The sequence below is a fragment of the Charadrius vociferus genome, unplaced genomic scaffold, assembly GCF_000708025.1.
Source record: "Charadrius vociferus isolate BGI_N301 unplaced genomic scaffold, ASM70802v2 scaffold553, whole genome shotgun sequence".
NCBI lineage: Eukaryota > Metazoa > Chordata > Aves > Charadriiformes > Charadriidae > Charadrius > Charadrius vociferus.
In genome coordinates this window covers 37,626-57,514 of record NW_009647688.1, presented here as the reverse complement: position 1 = coordinate 57,514, position 19,889 = coordinate 37,626, and the positions used below count along the sequence as shown (strand labels likewise).

At 38.5% G+C, this 19,889-nt stretch overlaps 1 protein-coding gene across 1 annotated transcript in view; it reads left to right on the top strand.

Moving 5' to 3' along the window:
• Positions 1 to 19,587, top strand: part of CDH11 (cadherin 11, type 2, OB-cadherin (osteoblast)) — a 42,103-nt gene extending 22,516 nt beyond the window's left edge. The window contains exons 3-12 of the mRNA XM_009881371.1: positions 62 to 356; positions 1,136 to 1,255; positions 1,731 to 1,898; positions 4,854 to 5,041; positions 6,694 to 6,947; positions 7,960 to 8,096; positions 8,296 to 8,417; positions 9,210 to 9,327; positions 15,432 to 15,683; positions 16,678 to 19,587. Coding sequence (XP_009879673.1) covers positions 62 to 356; positions 1,136 to 1,255; positions 1,731 to 1,898; positions 4,854 to 5,041; positions 6,694 to 6,947; positions 7,960 to 8,096; positions 8,296 to 8,417; positions 9,210 to 9,327; positions 15,432 to 15,683; positions 16,678 to 17,174 — 2,151 coding nt within the window. The 3' untranslated portion in view covers positions 17,175 to 19,587. The remainder of the gene's footprint in view (positions 1 to 61; positions 357 to 1,135; positions 1,256 to 1,730; positions 1,899 to 4,853; positions 5,042 to 6,693; positions 6,948 to 7,959; positions 8,097 to 8,295; positions 8,418 to 9,209; positions 9,328 to 15,431; positions 15,684 to 16,677) is intronic.
• The last annotated feature ends 302 nt before the right edge of the window (positions 19,588 to 19,889 follow it).

Sequence of the window (19,889 nt, the reverse complement as noted above, 5' to 3'; positions counted from 1 at the left end):
ATAAACACATACATGAAATATATACCATCTTGTTAAGTTACGTCTGTTTCTCATTTTGTAGCTTCATTCAGATATTGATTCTGGAGATGGAAACATTAAATACATTCTCTCAGGTGAAGGAGCAGGAATCATTTTCGTTATTGATGACAAATCAGGGAACATCCACGCAACAAAGACACTGGACCGGGAGGAGAGAGCTCAGTACACTCTCACGGCACAAGCTGTAGACAGGAACACTAACAGACCTTTGGAACCACCTTCTGAATTCATAGTTAAAGTTCAAGATATAAATGACAACCCACCTGAGTTTCTTCATGAAAACTACCATGCCAATGTGCCAGAGAGATCAAATGTAGGTAAGTACTCATAAATGCACTTCTGTTCCTGGCCTTGTGGAAGATGCTGCATTGTCAGTACGTGTTGGCTTTATTTAATTCTTTTCATCCAGAATTTTGGGAAGTAAAATTTACTTTGTGCTCAGCCAGTGACTCAGTGTGTCTAATTTGTTGACCAAATCAAACCCTGCACAGCTACTAACTGTCATGGTTGAAATGTCTCTAGGTGGTTCCTAGAACGGGACTATTTCCTCCTAGGAGGAATGTGAGGGTCCCCTGGAATTTATGGAGTGTGAATCCTCTGGGGTAAACATCAATATCATTCCTCTGGCAGAGCTGTGTAATAAAGCTAAGGAATTACTGCCACACTATCTATTCCATTTTCATGTCCTGTTTGAGCTTGTGTCTGTCTCAGAGACTTCCACAGCAATGATTTCTCTGAAACTTAGTCAGGAAAATGTAAAAAGAAAACTCTATTGTTTGGCTGTCTAACAACAAAAGTAATATAATGCTTAAACTACTGAGGAAAAAACCCATAATGGTATAGAGTGACTGCTGACTTTTATATTTTCACTGTTTAGAACGTTAATCCACATCACAGCTGGTGACAAATCTTTTTGGATCGTATGAGTCTATTTTGTCGTATATAAATTGCCAAGTAAATTTTTTCATTTACCAAACCTGGAAATAAAAAAAGTTCAGAAATAGTTATGCCATATGACTGAAAGCACCTCCGCACGGTTCTTACAGACACGTTTGCTTCTGACTGGATTCCTTCTGTGTTTGCTTTCCATTTTTAGGTACATCAGTTATTCAGGTAACAGCTTCAGATGCTGATGATCCTACCTATGGGAACAGTGCCAAATTGGTTTACAGTATTCTTGAAGGTCAGCCGTACTTCTCAGTGGAAGCTCAAACAGGTATTATTGAGCAGTTTATTTGAGTAGGACCTCATAACTGGAATACATTAAAATGAAGAACTAAATATATTGACCGAGGCAGTACAGCTGGGTATACCTACTGATGTGTTTGAGCAAAGCTTCCTTCATTCGCTCTTGATTCTAGCTAAGCGCTTTGGCAGGCTGGTCCCCTGGCATTTGGTAGAGCTTCTGGGTACACACTAGAAAGATGATACTATTTCTTTTGTGGTACGATACAGTATGATAGAAATGGCAGTGTCCGTGCTGAACTGTGATTCTCCAGGGTTGCTCCGTGTTCAACTGTGTTGAATATTTGGGCTACATTCCTTGCATAGCATGATGCACAGCGTAGGGAGAACAGAATCTGCACCATCACTGCAAATATTGCTGTACTTTAACGCAAACTAAAAATGCAGTATCCAATTTTTTCGTGATGTGAAAATTTGCGTGTGCCATATTTTCCTTGCGTTTATAGGAATTATCAGAACTGCCCTTCCGAATATGGACAGAGAAGCTAAGGAAGAGTATCACGTTGTAATACAGGCGAAAGACATGGGAGGACACATGGGAGGCCTCTCAGGAACAACCAAAGTGACAATTACACTTACAGATGTCAATGACAACCCACCAAAGTTCCCACAGAGTAAGTAACAGTAAAATCCTTACCCACATTTACTATTAGTACCTGTATTCGTATAGTATCAGACATTTTCAAAACTTCAAAAAGCAGTAACTGATGGATTATCACAACACACCTGAATAGATAAATATTATTTACACATTCTCGTTAGTAACGTATAGAGCTTTAGTGTCTGGATTATTTGCTTTGTGTTGCAAAGTCAGACTTTTATCAAGGTCACGATTAGATTACAAAGTTTCCTAACCCTACACTTAATTTTTGAAACTACCTGCCCATGTTATATTAGAAATATACCTATGATATGATCAGGAGACATAGCCTGGACTTCTCTGTCGATGGAGAAAGATGCCCCATTTCTTGAGTGTTAAACCAAATTGGTCAAAAATCCTAGAAAATGTGCCTGCCCTGCAGCAGTGCTGGGGTAAGCTGGTTTACTTCCTTTCCCACTTTCATAACTATAGCGTGGCTGTAAAAGGCACTTCAAAAAAAGCAAACAACGTTTACTACTCTGCTCAGACCACAAGAACGGTACGAAATCATTGCGGGGAAATAGGAGGAGGTTAAACCAAAACTCCCCATGTGTATTGTGTAGGCACAGACTCTCCTGTGTTGGTAGAGTTGTGGTGTGAGGTGGTGACGCAGCGGATGCGCAGCAGAAAGCTCCACAGTCAGATCCACAGTGTTTGAAAGAAGTCTCCAAGCAGCCTCACGTCATGCCTCTTGGTACTCCAAGCTCATAGCGATTTGCAAGCGTAGTTCTGATGGTCATTTTCAACGAACAAATCCACTTTGTTTTTTCATAAAGACGGAAAAAGGAAGGAGATCTACTTTACGTTCTTACAGCTGTATTTCTCAGGCTTGAAGTCTCTTGCTTCTCTTGGCCATATGAAAGTGTTGTACAATCTATTAACAGCTCCTGATTATGCCCTTTCAGGTCTTTGACAGACCTTCAAGTGAGTGAGCATCATTTTTTATTTCACATAGCCTTTCATATTAAGTGTTGACGCTTCATCTTTTACTTCTGTAAACACTCTCAGGGAACGGTGAATGTCCCCAAGGATAAAAGTTAAGACTGGATACTCCTCAAGACTTATATTTGCCATGGCAATACAAACCAAATTTAGTACAATTCCATTTTTAAATTGATGGTTGAAGTTGCTGGTGGTCAAATAAAGTCATTTTTTATACCTCTACTATTTACTTTTCACATATAAAATTAATCAGGGCTGACGTTAACAGATTCAGTCTTCACAGTTGGGTGGAAGTACATTAACGGACCCACACATCTGTTCTGCATCTCGTCTCTGCGTGGGTTTTGGTTTTTTGGAGTGCAGTGTGTGCACCATCCCAGCCCACCCTCTTTCTCCTCTGAACAACCATTATGACACTGATACCTCACGGGCACCACCATCTCTCTGACAGCTGCTCTTCCAACGTCGCAGCTTCCCGGACCCTCATACAAGAGCTGAAATGACATAGCCAGTCCCTAAATGTAAAGATCTATCTCAGCATATTATACCATTCTGATAGAAAACTATTAAATGCCCAAAATATCAGGTTTTACATATCTCACAAACACACCTTTTCACTTCACATCATAACCTGGAACACCAGCACATAGTATTCCGTTAAGTCACTTCATCACACAATGGATTTTTTTTTCTCCAAATTCAAGCCACTTTGCTGAGTGTTTTGGGAGAATATTTTAAATTATCCGAAATCCCAAATAGCAGTTACTCTACTTACTCAATCATTCACGCCCAACTTAAAACCTTAATTTGGAATGCTTTGTAACGCAAAACCAGGATTTGACCTGTTTATGTAATCATCCAAGTGATCAATTTTTTTTTTTTTTTCTTTTTTTTTTTTTTTTGTTCATTGCTCAAACCCTTAATGAGTTATGTGCTTAAATTTTGGGTTCTTTGTGACTGGAGTTAATGACCTATTTCAGTGACATGTGCCAATTGTTTTTATGGGTAATGAGCCAAGTCCCTGCCTGGTGTAAGTCTCCTGATGTTCCTAGGGTGCTCGTGCAGCAACAAAGAGCAATTATGGAGGAGGAGATAAATTAGATTATTTTTTCATGGATTTTTTTTTCCAATTCATTAATTGTGATGCAGAGGCAGGAAGTGCTGTCATAGGGTTTGTACACTTAGGATCAGGTTATGTTATCTGAACTCTGGAGTGGCTTGGGATGGTCCTGGAATCAATGCTGCCTAAAGGAGAACTGTTGGAGAGAGAGATTTATCCAGAACAGTATTGTTCTCCTCTGGTGTCCCTGACTACGCAAGGAAAAACATGTATAGCAACACATCCATGGGATGTTTGGGGATTGTTTTCCTATTGGAGTTTGATGAGGGAAAGCCATCGGTGTGTATTCTCTGTTGTACTAATTTTTAATAATCATTACTACTATATGTTCACACTCCAAATTAAAGCTGTAGAGAGCAGCAGATTTATTCTTTAGCCAGCACAGCAGTGAGGTCTTATCCAATTCGTTGTAAATAATTTGTGGCTCCTGAATTCAGAAATTCTGAATTCAGGGCAGAAATTCTTCTGGACTCTACAGAGTTGAAGGTCATACCATGAGTCACATAAAAGAGAATTTTCCTTCCATTTTCATAATAACATTTCAGATACGAATGATAACCTTGATGTCACAACAACTTCTGCATTCTGAATGATTGGTTGTATTTTTAACCCCACCCAGAACAGAGACACACACAGATGTTGTGTAAAACATCAGTGAGGAGGTAATTTTATATAGATTAGCAATGTGTTTTAAGATTTCACAGATGACTTGCTTCTCAAAGCTCTTTAGAACATAACATTCCTTCAGGGGATTTGAAAATGTAAAAAATTATTGCATTTTTTTTGAACTTACAAGTTAAATGAGTAAATACACAACTGGAGAGCAGACTGCACACTTAAGGAGAATGCCTTTTTTTCTTCCACCAGGTGTGTACCAGATGTCAGTGTCGGAAGCAGCTGTCCCAGGAGAGGAGGTAGGAAGAGTGAAGGCCAAAGATCCAGACATTGGGGAAAATGGCTTGGTAGCTTACAGCATCATTGATGGAGACGGCATGGATATGTTTGAAATTACAACAGATTATGAGACTCAGGAAGGTGTTGTAAAGCTTAAGAAGGTGAGTAGTACCGACTAACGTGTGGTATTCTTCGGTGCTGACTGAGTATTTGGTAACAATGGATTACCACCTAAGCTAAAGTATCAGTAAATGCAATGTCACTTCATTTGTTCCTAAAGCTGTGATTAACTCTTAATATTCCATTTCCCCATTAGCTGAATTGGAATGGAAGAAAATAACCAAGAAGAGTTACATAAATACTGTACAGTGGATTAATTGCACAATCTAAATGAATTCATAATAAAAAGTCACGGTAAAATACAATGCCATCAGCTTCATTGTTAATGAAGTTTTGCCTAGCGCTGATAAGTAGCAGACATTCACTGTTGCTTTATGTTCGGTCTGAACAGCCTCATGCCCTATAGTTTGAATTCTTCAGCTCTGCATTGTCCACAATATTGTTCCGAAGGAGTCACAGGCTATGCAAAAAGCAGCTGCGCACACAATCTACCAGTGTCATCTTTAATAGTGGCATTACATGAATTTTAAATTACAAATTATAAGTCTTATTCATTATTTAAGCATTATTATTTTGCACTTTATAGCTATTCATCTCTTTGGAGATAATCAAACCTTAAAGGGAAAAGCCCAGGCAACTTAACTTCAAAGTTAGCCCTGCCCTGCACACCGGGGTGGTCTCTCAGGAAGAGACCCAGAGGTCTCCTCTGGTCAAAACTATGCTGTGGTTCAATTACTCGATCTGTTCTAGAGGTGGGAGTGTATTTTTGTGTATTTTAAAATGTGGGTGAACTGTCACACCGCTCGGTCTATGGTGTCACCATACTTTGTGAGTTGTGGTTGTCACCAGCTTCTCAGATGTTTAGAGGCATTGTCATGGTGAAGTTACCAATCCTGCAACGCCGCAGCCATTTCATGTCGATGGCAATGCAGATATGCTGTGACTTTGATCAGGCTCCCAAAAGGGCTTACCTCAGGGAGCATTATTTCACCTCCCTTTTGTACAGTGTTATGAGATCTATGGATGTCAAGAACTGCAGAAGTGAAAGCACTGCAAACCATCTTAGTACTTCCTCTACTACTTAAATTATTTAACTTCTCTTTGTCCTATCTCATGGTGCCCCCAGTAGCAATTCAGGTCACATCCATACCTCTCAAGGAATGCCTGCCAGCTTGGGGTAGACCAAGTCTGGTATTTTGTGGAACCCTTTTCCTATCCATCGCTCTTTTGTGCTACCTGGAAGGCTGCATGAAGAGAAAAGGTTAATTTTCCCAGTAAGGATGATTTGCCGAGTGATACAGCAAGCAAAGAGCAAGACAAGGACTCTGTTGTGATATTAGTCCCCATCCCTGGAGGTATTTAAGGGTCGTGTAGATATAGTGCTGAGGGACATGGTTTAGGGGTGAGCTTGTCAGTGTTAGGTTAAAGATTGGACTTGATGATCTTACAGGTCTTTTCCAATCCAGGAGATTCTGTGATTCTCTGATTTTGAGTGCCTTCCTATGCTGCTCCATACATAGAATGTAGCTCCTTCCATTTGAGTCTTTATGTTTTTAAATACACACATTTCAGTCCAAGCTTGTTGAGAGATGCTCACATTTGTTCTATGTCATTGAATACTAGGGGACTGCTTACTGCTTTGACACTCTAGTCTTCCTAACTGTGGAATGCGTTGTCTTCTTGTTTCTCACAGCTCTTAGATTTTGAAACCAAAAAGTCCTACAGTCTGAAGGTCGAGGCAGCCAATGTACATATTGATCCGAAGTTCATCAGCAATGGGCCATTCAAGGACACGGTGACGGTGAAGATATCAGTGGAAGATGCTGATGAGCCACCTGTATTTTTAAAGCCAAGTTATATTTTTGAAGTACAAGAAAACGCAGCATCTGGTACCGTGGTTGGAAAAGTACATGCCAAAGACCCCGATGCTGCAAACAGTGCTATAAGGTACGCTTCATTAGAGCAAACGCTTGCTTCCTAAGCATTAACTTTTAGAATTGTTATGCAAGTGATTAAGATAGTGTGATAGATCTAGCATAGTAATATTCTAAATTCACCCAGAATATTAATAACTTTAACTATACAGTGTTGTTTTTATGTCTTGTTTCATGAGCTACTAGTTTCTCAAAGCCCTTATCACCAAGAAAGCAAACCATAGGTGTGTCTACCTAAAACATACTTCAGGAAATCTGTGTTAGGCTCCTCTATTCTAAATTATATTTGCTATGAAATATCCTACGCTCTCATCACAGCATGTTTCTTCTCAAATGATGATAGAAGTCTACGCAATAGATCAGAGATTATGTTGGGTAATTGTTAAGTATTAATTGTTAATGACAAGCACATATACTTCCCTACTTTCTGCAGTTACATTGGGTAGTCTTCTATTCGTTTATTTTTGTTCGTCATGTTTTTGGTGTAGATTAAATTATGAAACTCTGTTTTGTGGGTATAGTTAATGTTTCAAAGACTTGCAAGGTAAAGATAGGAAAATCGGAGCTGTATAAAGCTGTACAAATGTGTAGATAATGGATAATATTTAATAATCTGGTACAATCAATTAACATTCTGAGTAATCCAAAGATCAGAAGACTTAAAAGATCTTCATGATTAACACGGAACAGAAGAAAGTATAAATATCTCAGTAGATATTTTTATCATGTTTTATAAGAGAAGAAAATAAAGAATATTTTGGGGCTTTAATACAGAGACTTCAAAGAACAATAATTTTCACTTACTACAAACATTCTGAGGTAATATTTTTTCCAAAAGTAGAAACCAGCCAGGTGAATCTCCTTTTAAAAGAACCGCATATCGTCTCTGTGACAATGGTGTTAAGGGTAACAATAAGCATATTACTTAAGTTTATTTAAAAATAACAACCATCTAGAACAAATTTGGATGCATGAAACTGGTAAATCCTTCTTTTATCTAATTACTGACTTTCAATCTTCTTTAGATATTCAATTGATCGTCACACTGACCTTGAAAGATATTTTATGATTAATGCAGAAGATGGCAATATCAAGACAATAAAAGCTTTGGATAGGGAAGAAATTGCTTGGCATAATATCTCTGTCTTTGCAGTTGAAGTCCGTAAGTATTACACTGAGATATTTCATAATCAATGGTATAAATTCTGTAGTCTTCTAATTGTCCCAGTTTGATAAGCTGCAGTAAATTTTAATAGAAATACTTTAGCCTATTTAATGTTTACCCGGATACAGCTGGGATCTTCTTTATTTTGAGGGGTTTTCCTACTTCAAGTTCATTTTGCTTTTGCTTATTCCCATAGACAAACAACACCAGGAAGCCAAAGTTCCAGTTGCAATTAAGGTTGTTGATGTCAATGACAACGCTCCAAAATTTGCAGCAGCCTATGAAGCGTTTGTCTGCGAGAATGCTCGAAGCAATCAGGTATGACTGTGCCCACCGCCTTCCCTGCGCGGGAATTCCTTTCTTCAGGGCAGTAGCCCTGTTTGGTGTTGGCAGCTCAAATGAGTTGTAGTAAATGAATGTTTGTTTTGAAATTTTGACCAAAATTCCTAAAGCACACAGAAGGGCGCTTTTCCTGTTTTTTTTTATTTGGAATTGCTATCAAGGGTTATAGATAACAGTACTTTGCACATTGAGTGAGACCATACTGTGGGTATCCACCATCACGTGGGTGATGAAGCTGTTTGGCAGCAGCTTTCCCAGTTGGGAGCCAGTTTTGGATATTAGAGACATACTCAGCATCTCACGGGAAGAATCACAGTACAGTGCTTGGAGGGTTTAGCCTACAGATTTACCCCTGAACTATCTGTGAGGAAGAGGGGTTAGTATCATGTAGAAATAATGCTCTACACGTTATCTGCCCTTTTGGAGGTAGGACGTTGCGCTAACTCCCTCTGAGCTGCTGAATGTTCTGCATAATTTTATTTAGTCTACTAAGTTATCATTAGCACATATTTGTATACATGAATGTATATATAGGTGTACACTCTTCCATCTATAATTCTGCGTTGGTTAAATGTAATAGCAAATAAAGATTGCCTGCTCTAGTTTTGAGTGTGCGCTGTGTTTATAATAGCATACATTTGTTGAGGTATCTGGGGGGGTTCTGCTATATCGAAATTCTTTGTATTCAAGGGATTTCTCAGAACGCTGTCTATATGTGATGTAACCAGAGAAGGAGCTGTTTGTTTACAGAGTACTTTTCTCTTACAGCAATTTATTACAATTAGTGCTGATGACAAGGATGACTCGGCCAATGGACCAAGATTTATCTTCAGTTTACCACCTGAAATTATTCATAATCCAAATTTTACACTCAGAGACAACAGAGGTTTGTGTGAAGATTCCCTCTACACTAGTGTCCAAAGAAATGACAAAGGAAAACTAATGGCCAACATAATGTTATGCAACAGCATTTTCATTAACTCTGACAGAGCGTCTGTTTTCCAGAGATTTAGGGGAGGAAAGCAGGAAAAATACAGCTGAAATACGGGGATGTTCTTGGAATAATGTAATGTTTGTTAACGCACTTTTATTTTCTTGAATGCGTATTTTAAATCACATAATACCACCCTACATGGAAAATCCACTGCCATTTTATCTCCCAGGAAGAGGGTAAAAAACATTGACAAAATCTTTCCCTAAATGTAATTGGCAGATCTCCTTGGTTTAGAGAAAACTCACTTGCTAAGCTAAAATTAGCTGAGGCAGGAAAATTGTTGGGTTGCTTGTCTTTGTTCACCTTTCTCTGCTTGCTAGTTTTTTAAATTATGGATCATGAGAGACGTGGACTAGATTCCTAATGGGAAAAATGACTGCCACGTGAACCCTGTGTCGGAAATACCTACATGGATTTCTGTTGTGAAACTTACCCAGATTGAGCGAATCTCAGGATATGGGTACCCTGATCCCTTTGCCAATTTTCTCTTCACGAAATATAGTTTAGCCTTGCATTCAGATTGATGTTAAGATGTAAGAAATTTGTAGGCAAAAGAAACCCCAGGCATAGGTGAACATCAAATCTTATTTGATCATCTAACATAATAGCATCAGTGAACCTAACTTGCCAGAGTTTGAGGAAGCCGGGGGGGGAAAGCAGAAAAAAGACATATTCAGCATTATAAATATTTATTCTCAGCCATTATAAATATTTATTCTATTTATTTAATGATAATCAATATGATATTCTACTTCAGCGTTCATTTGTTATTTTCCTGTACAGGGAAAAAACTGCTTCAGCTTCTGAGAAATTGGTTTTAATTAGCAAGCTTTAATGTTTGAAGGAAAACTTGGCTGTTTTCTGAAATGTAGAACTCTGTTGAACTGCTTTAAATAATAAATCCAAAGGACTTCTTCCAGATTGCCAGAAGTACAAAAGGCAACGTAATCCAGATACATGATTTCAGTAACAACTTCTTTCTCTCAAGTGTTATGTTGTGGTATGCTTTGTATCTCTATCGCATCTGAAGTGAGGGTAATTATCATCAGAGTTCCCAACCAAAATTTCTGTTATTCTTGAGGGATCAAAGTAACACTGTTGCCTGGTGCTTGACACTTGTACAGTTCATAAAGGATTCAGTGGAGGGGGCAGATATTTATTCTCTTTAAAGTAGTAAAACACAATTTTTGAAAAATTGATGAATGTATTTTTATAGAGAAGTAAATAAAAATGTATTCTTTGCTTGAGACCCTGAGGCCAAGGTTCTCTTTAGAAGGTATTTTATGGTCACCACATCAAGCTGAAAATGGATTAGATTTTATAATCTAACAGAGGAAGCATAGGTCAAAATTGAGATACCTTTGATACAGCTGCAGGCAAGGGGTATTATGGTTCCTGACTCCAGCCAATTCCATTAATCCTTCATTTCCATATGCAGCAAATCATGCTTTTTTTTTAATGATGAATGCACCCAGATAAAAATGTTTTGTAATGGAAATGATTATGTCAGTTGAATGTAGTGACTGTAGCTGACAATACTACAAAAGGTTATTTCAACAAGACAGTATTTGAGGATTGACTTGTCCCTGTATAATTCGTGTTTAGGAAATGAATAGTGTAAGGACATCCATCCATTTCCATCCAATCCATCTTTCCCTCCTATTTACATAATCCTCAGTGCAGTGATGTTGTTGATTTAACTATTTCTGTGTTTGTTTTTTTAAATAAGTTATAGTAGAGAGCAAGGTAAAGAAGTTAAAATTCTATGTACTTCCATATAAAAAAAATTCTGTGAGTGTGTTACTGTTCGCAAGTCAAATAATTTACATGATCATTTAAAATTTCTTTTTTCAGTTGTAAATCTGAGTAGTCTATATACCACGCCATGGCTTTCAGAGGGAATTGCTAGTTTTAAAGAAAAATGGCTTTATTAACTGTGGAGAACAGTTAATGAAAACTGCAATGTTTGGGTCTATTACAGAACTTTAAAGTGAATACAGTCCTATAATTATCATTTAATAGAGTTTCTTTCTACCAACTCCTAAAAGTAATCACATATTGCAGTAATCCAAAAAACGTAATCACATTCTACATCCTATTAATAGCCCACTGTGTTACCACGTTTTTCAGCTGAGACTATCTTCCATAGAAAACATGAGATAATGGCTTATCACATGCTGTGATAAAACGCTGAATTACTTTTGTGCTGTTTACTTACATTATAGCACGTAAATAAACAGCCCTGTGTTTGCCCAGGCTCTGCTCAATTTTACTCCCACTGAAGTCAGAGCTTCAAAAGAGCAGGAGAGGCTCATGACACTTCACAGCAGAGAGAGGGATTTTTAGCGAATGGATTTCTTGTTTTTAATCCCAAACTGACATGCCCCTTCCTTGGGCTCGCTCCCCTCGTGGGGGGGCCTGGCACCTACCCAACGTTGCTGGAAGGGTTGCGAGCGCCTCGCTTCGCCGTGCTGCGCAAGGGCGAATGACACCGCGACGGCAAAGGCGAGGTGGAGCAATGTTCTCAGAGACATAAATTAGGGCTTTACAAAGGCTGAAATTAAATCTGTGAGTGACTAAAATCCACTTTTTTATTAGAAACATGTCCACTGGCTCTCGATTTCAGAGCTTTTAATCACGGCATTTTGAAACCGGTGAACAATAAAGTTATGGGATTTTGCCATGGGTTATCCACAGCAATTGCCACTGCCCGGTAACGATTTTAGACGACTGGGCACCTGAAATTGGTTAGTTTTCTTGCTGAATCAGCACTCACATTCTCGTATAGGCTCATAGAGCAGTTTGAGTTGGAAGGGACCTAAAAGATCATCTAGTGCCAACCCCCCTGCCCTGGGCAGGGACACCTCCCACACGCTGCAGTCAGCTGCTTTAATCTAGAAGGCTCCTTCCACAATATATGTGTTAACAAGCCCCCCAAAGCTAAGCTGCATTTGCCTGTAGGTAGAGGAAAAATTGGAAAACCATCAAGAAGACCACCAGAGAAAAAGACAAAAATCAAAGTGAGGAAGTTCACTCTAAAGATCACCATAAAGTAATTGTGACGATTTCATGGAGAGTATAGGTAATCTTCACTTACAACACGTTTGGATATTGGATATCCCGGACAATAATAGCTGGAAAAATGAGAGCGTGTGTATTTTTCTGGATGGTGTTGAGATGGCTATTTTCTTCCTTCTGTCCTGTGTTAACCCCCATTGTGTTCGTTAAGACTGTCAGTCAAGTACCTCCCATATGTGTTAAGTGATAGTTTTAAGCTGGTATTGACATTTAACTTCTGTTTCTTGGCTTAAAAAATGCCATTATACCTGGATTATAGTTGTACTCCTGGGACTTGAAAATAATGAAAAAGCAAGGACGAGAATATTAGCTGGGATTATATGTTATCTTTTATCTAGGTAAAAGAGTTTTTTTCCTTTTATGGATATTATGTTTCTTCTAAATGTGAGAAGTGAACATAAACAGAAAAAAAGTTTAAAAAAAGGCCTTTTAGGGTTGATATATGGTAGTCCTTTTTAAACTTTAGCCAGGCATATTGATTGGAATTTTCTTTTTAAAAAAATTATATTAAACTACAAATCACTTCAAGTTACACCAGATAAATCCACCCTTGGATCAGATTCAGCCTTAGCGTAATGTAATCAACTGCAGTGGAATTGGCCAGTCTGTATAATAACTGAATAATTTGCCATCCGTTTCTTATTTCTAGTTAGGAATACTATTTAAGCTGCCAAAATCCAAGAAAAATCCAACGTGATATTACATAACTAAAAAACGCGTAGCCAACAGACTAAATATACTAATGTATGATATCGCCTGTGTTTCCTTCCGTATTGCCTTTGCAGCCTCTAGGCAGTTGTAGCTCAGCTCACTATTAATGTTCGTATTTTTTTGCCACAGGAATAATCTGTCCTACTGTGATCTTTCATTTAATAGAGCAGATCTTTGTTCTCATATTGAGGAAATGAATTATTAAATGCATTTTAGAGAACCCTGTGGAATAGTTTTATTCTATATCAATATATATTAGTTCAAGTATCAGTTGGTAGGTTAATAGATATTAGATGTTACGTTTCTATTTATACCAAATTGTTACGAGCCCATTAACTTGAAGTCCTAACATAAGATTCCTATCACACAGACACCGATGTCACTAAGGTCCTTTAAAAAATTGTGCTTCAAAGCCTAGCTGGGCAAATGTGGCATGTAAACCTTCAGGAGGTTAGAAAGGCCCTGAAAAGAGACAAAGAGCACCTCCAAAACCCACAAGCAATAAATAATCAGATCTTTATCAGCTTCTCTGTTCTTAGCAAATATGACCACCACATAAAGGAGAAGTTAGCAAGTTGTTTTCTATCCAGACGTTATTTTTGTGAGACGTCAGTATCAGAAAGCCTACAGTTCTGTCACGCCGAGGTGACCGCACTGGGAATCAGGTGTGGTGGGCCTGGCAGGAGAGGTGTAGATGCGGGGAGATGAATTAATTTGGCGTGTGACAGACAGGTCCTATCTAGGACAGTCCTAAAAAATTTCCTCCTTTCCGGTGTGATCTGCAGACGTTCCTAGTGGGAGAGTCAGATAAGCAGAGCCCTAGTGCAAACATCCTTCTCATCCCATAAATTGATCTGCGTCCACCAAATCTGGGGACAATTTCAGACCTTGTCTGACATCAGGGGTACTGCCCGCATGGGCGGTTAATATAAGGCAAGAATACTTCTCCTTTGGTATAATTTATTCACAAACTTTCATGGAAATAGCAGTGATTAGATCATTAAGAGAGGTTTTATGATTTGCATTATTAAATGCTGGAATTTATGCTGACTCTTCAACAGGAAAATGATTAATCTTCTGCAGTACCCCGAGGCAACAGTAAAATGGGTACCGTTGGAGGTGAATAGCCCTCCCTTAGTAGATAAAAGAACCAGTCTTTTATTTTTTTCTTCTTTCCATTAAAAAGTGAAAAATAAAGAACGTGGCAAAGCAGAAAAGGTTGTGTGAAGTAAATCCTCATCCTGAACTGGTTTTTGAAGCTCTGAAAGCCACGGATATGATTGTTTCATTTTCTTTACTTCAGGATGTTTACAATTTTATAAACTTTGGTTCAGTCTGCGAACTGAGAAACAAGGAGCACAGCAAAGAAACGCTGTTGGTGTTTCCTCGCCTTTGTCCGTGGTGGCCGGGAGCGGGAAGCGCTGGCCTTCTTGTCCCGGCCTTTCATGTCACACGCTTCCCTTCCAAATGCCTTTCCCTCAGGAAGCATGAAGGGCTGTCCAAAACGACCTTCTGTGCTGAGATGGCAGCTTGGATTCCACCTCCTGCGCCAGGAGGCCCATGGCAGGCAACCGCTCAGTCAGAACAACGGGAAATGGTGTTAGAGCAGCGCTTTTAACTCTTCCACGCAATTCAAAACGTGCCCAGACATACTGTACGCGTATGGTCAAGCTTTCTGAATTCTGACTTTGGGAGTATGGGTGAAACCCAGGTTCTGATGAAATACTGCTTACTTTAGTGTTTCCTACTGAAACAGGTCAACACTGAGGCTCAAATCTGCTAACACACAGCACGTGTATGAGGGAACCTGGGGGTGTTCAGCCTGGAGAAGAGGAGGCTGAGGGGAGACCTTCTCACTCTCTACAGCTCCCTGAAAGGGAGGCCATAGGCGATAGGACAAGGGGAAATGGCCTCAAGTTGCACCAGAGGAGGTTTAGATTGGAAATAAGAAAAATTTCTTCACCGAAAGGATTATCATGCATTAGAAGAGGCTGTCCAGGGAAGTCTGGTACTGTATGAATGAAAAACCATACTGTAATTGCTCTTGGGTCATTAGGAAGGTGATACGTTGTCCTGGTTTATTGGGCAAATAATGCTAAAGCATCTGAAAATTCAGAGCAATTGTAGCAAGATATATTTTTTCGATATTTACTAAGAGGATGACTCTGTGGAAAAGATAACCATGACTCCCTCCCTTCTTTAAACAGATAACACAGCAAGTGTTCTTGTTAGACGTGAAGGATTTAGTCGCCAGAAGCAAGATTTATACCTTCTTCCTATCGTAATAAGTGATGGTGGAGTCCCCCCTATGAGCAGCACCAACACCCTCACCATTCGGGTCTGCGGCTGCGACAGCAACGGCTCCTTGCTCTCCTGCAACGCCGAAGCCTACATCCTCAATGCTGGATTAAGCACTGGAGCTTTAATTGCCATTCTGGCTTGCATTGTGATTTTGTTAGGTAAAAAAGTTCTTTGCTTGTTTCTCTTCACTTGCTTGTCTTCAAAAATTAACCTTGCCTTCAGCTCCGAGGTGGATAAATGAGTCTTAATTTCTTAGTTTTTATTTTTATAGGCGGTACTAATTTGCCTGGCTGAAATGCAATATATGATAACCACAAGAGCAAACCCCGATGAATTTGTCTAGATGTGCTCAGAGAATGTCCTTTTGCGGCCTGGTATCGGTTAATCGGGGACACTGTTTAAAGGAGGTCACGACATACAGTTTTAAGTTTTGTGATCTTCCCTGGATGACAGGTTCCTTATTGAGGTCAGCCAGGATTAATGGCTCCTGACAGCTATTTCCCTCCAACTCCTCTCATAGTGAAGACAAACGAATGGCTCGGAAGACCTGCTTTTAAGACAGTGCTGTAAAGCATTTCCTGATGATTTGAAAATATTTATACAAAATGTTTTCATTTGCCCACAGTAATTTATAGCCTTTCTTTTCTCATGTATTTTAAAGTTATTTTGTAGAAACTTGAAGTGCGAAGGAAGACAACCACAGAGGCATGTTTTTTGAGGCGTTGCTTAAGAAAAATTCCATTTTCATGGAAATGAAATATGGAATTAGAGTTCAGCTTTGGGCGTACGGGAGAGAGTAAAGCTTGATCTTTGGTTTGATGCAGGTATACATGTGATGGGGCTGCTGGAAGGCGGTGCCACAGCCTTCCTGCAGCACTGGGAGCCCACAAATGAAGTAGTCGTTCAGTAATGAGCAATTGGAAAGAGCAGTGCCATTCAGCACAAAGAGAAACCCCCAAATCAGTATGTTCAGTCCTGTGAACAAACACCAATGCTTTTACCTCGCTAGGTATGCTAAAAATGCTGATGTTAGCAACAATACGTGATGAACTGCAGCACAAAAGCTGAGGTTTCGGTGAATGCAATAATCTGTTTATAAAGCAGCTACTGCTTGAGTGCAGTCTAACTCGCCTGTTTTTTTTCTCCCTGTAGTCATTGTAGTGTTGTTTGTAACACTGAAAAGGCAGAAAAAAGAACCTCTGATCGTTTTTGAAGAAGAAGATGTCCGAGAGAACATTATTACTTATGATGATGAAGGCGGAGGAGAGGAAGACACTGAAGCTTTTGACATAGCTACTTTGCAGAACCCCGATGGCATCAATGGATTTATTCCTCGTAAAGACATAAAACCTGAGTATCAGTACATGCCGAGACCCGGGCTGCGGCCGGCTCCTAATAGCGTTGATGTTGATGATTTCATCAACACAAGAATACAGGAGGCCGATAACGATCCGACTGCTCCTCCTTATGACTCTATTCAGATCTATGGCTACGAAGGGAGAGGCTCAGTGGCTGGTTCACTTAGCTCGCTAGAGTCAGCGACAACAGATTCTGATTTGGACTACGACTATCTACAAAACTGGGGACCTCGATTTAAGAAACTTGCAGACTTGTATGGCTCCAAAGACACTTTCGATGACGATTCTTAACAGTAGAGTTTAAGATTTGGCCTTAAGAACTGTGTCCCGTGTTCTGAAGAATCCAGAAGAAATGTAAGCAGGTATTTTTTTAAAAATCAAGAAAAATCTCATTTAAACATTTAAGTTTGACAGAGAGGATTCCTTTGATAAAAAAGGACATAAAAGTGGTAAATACTGTGAAGTACCTTTTCCTACAAAAGGCAAATATAGAAGTTGGCTGCCAACTTCACTAGAGGAAAAAACCCACTTAAGAAATACAAAATATTTAAATGAAGGAAAATGCTAAAAGCGAACCTACAGATAAGGGAAATCTTTTATGTATTATGAACATCTAAATCTTTTATGTCAAAGAAGCTTCCACAAATTAGAAAAGATAACAGTTCTGAGCTGTAATTTCGCCTTAAACTATGGACACTCTATATGGTAGTGCATTTTTAAACTTGAACTATATAATATTCAGCCAGCTTAAACCCATATGATGTATGTACAGTACAATGTACAATTATTATGTCTCTTGAGCATCAAACTTGTTACTGCTGATTCTTGTAAATCTTTTTGCTTATACTTTCATCTTGAACTAATACGTGCCAGATATAAAAACTCTGTCTTGTTGCAGTGGGAGGCGCCCTATTTCTATGTCATTTTTAATGTATCTATTTGTACAATTTTAAAATTCTTATTTTAGTATACATACAAATATCAGTATTCTGACATGTAAGAAATGTTACAGCATCACACTTATATTTTATGAACATTGTACTGTTGCTTTAATATGTGCTTCAATATAAGAAGCAGACTTTGAAATAAACTGATTCTTTTTTAATTCTTGTTCTGGTTATTAAGCATATAAGGAAAAACATAGTGTTTCTAATGTCCCATTTATAGTTCTGACTAATTTACTACAATTGTGACCTTTTAATAGCCTTATTTATTATGTGTTTGTAGTTGGTTTGTTGCCTTGTTAAGTGATTATTTAAAAATCAAGTACATTTTAAAAATGTTTTTTAGATTTAAAAAAATGTAATGTCTGGTGAACATTTTGTACCCTCTCTATCTACAGCTTGTGGCTGCTCCCAGAACACGGTAATAATCTTCATATAATACTACTGTGTTTTCTGGATTAAATTAGGTGTAATACTTTTCAATATTTCCCATGTAATATGCATTTATCTTATATCTTAGAAATTCCAGAGGTTTCAGAACTGACTTTATAAGTGGACAGGAGTACTCTGTACTTACAATTTACTCCAGGCTTGCGAGTTTCCGTATCTGTGCTAAGCTTCTGCGGGTTCTAGAGACTTAAATCTGACCCAGTTTAGCTGTAAGTTCCCTAAAGACTGTTCTACCTGACAATTACCTTACCTGAGTAGTAATTAAGATTCTGGCACTTACTTCTTTTTTTTTTTTTTTCCTTTTGATTCCCACCCCCCCCGTTTACCACAGTAGAATAGCATCGTCTACTGATAGGAAGACATTTTAATTTGTGATGACAGAAATACAGAGTGCTTTCGGAGTTGTTCTTTGTAATGTATGTTTTTAATCGAAAAATGATCTATAACTTTTTTTATATTAGTTCAGAATGAGCAAGGGATTGGAATATGTTCCGCGCATCAACATTTTCAGCATCAGTGTACAGCTGTACTTCTGCTAAATTTAATATAGTTTGCTGTTTAGGGTCAGAGATCAGCAGCTGCAATATGGGAAGAGGCAATAAATAGAAATGATATACATTTTTCTACCGTTCCTTTTACAGACCCTGTCCTTCATTTGCAGTCAGGTACCAAACTGCTTGATCTGAGAGGAAATCTGATTTGTCGGTGTATTGCTTTTCTGAAGACCCCCGTATATGTAGTTAGATTAAAATTTAACTCGTTAAAATTACGAATGATGTTTCCGCTCTATATTCATAACATATTCACTTGTCCCATTATATCCCTATGTTTTATAAGGCAGAGTTTGCTCAATCAGCAGATTTGCTCTACAATGTTTATTGTAATATTTCACTTTATTATAGCTGTATGCATTCTATATAATTCTATAGTTTATTATTAACTTGGTTCAAATTTCTTTGGTTGTTGATTTTTCTCTGTTTATAATCCAAAGAATATTTTGCTAGATTTGCACATTTCTCCATTATAAATTTAAATAAACATTAAAAAACGAAATGAGTATCAATTTACAAATTAACAAGTGGAAATAAAGTAAAAGACAGTCATCTGTAGGACTCCATCCTCATTGATGCTATCTGGGTTTATTTCACTATTGAGCAAGTTTTAGAATTAATAACTGCATTTTCTACATTTTTATGTTTAATTTTTAAGAAGGACGTTGTCAACTACATTTTTTAATAGTTTTAAATGCTTTGAGTTTTAGTCTCTATTGTTTGTAGCACTCTCGTAGATGCTTGGAAATAAATTTTCTTTCCCTGCTGGTTTTGTCCTTTTTCATTTGATTATTTTTCCCGTTCCCAGCGAATATGCAATTATCGTAGTGCTTTATTGAGTTAGTCTTGCTAATCTCAGCCAACGCTACCTCTGAAGTGCTGGGAATTTTACTCATTACGTCTCATCTGCAGCACCCCCAGCGAACAGCGTGTTTTGGCACCACAACAGGACGTTTATTCGCATTAAACTTCACAGCGGCGGTCGCTGGAGTCTCGGGTTTGTGCTGGGAGAGGGTAAGAACCAGCGCAGGGCAGTCCCCGACACAAAGCAGCGAAGACGG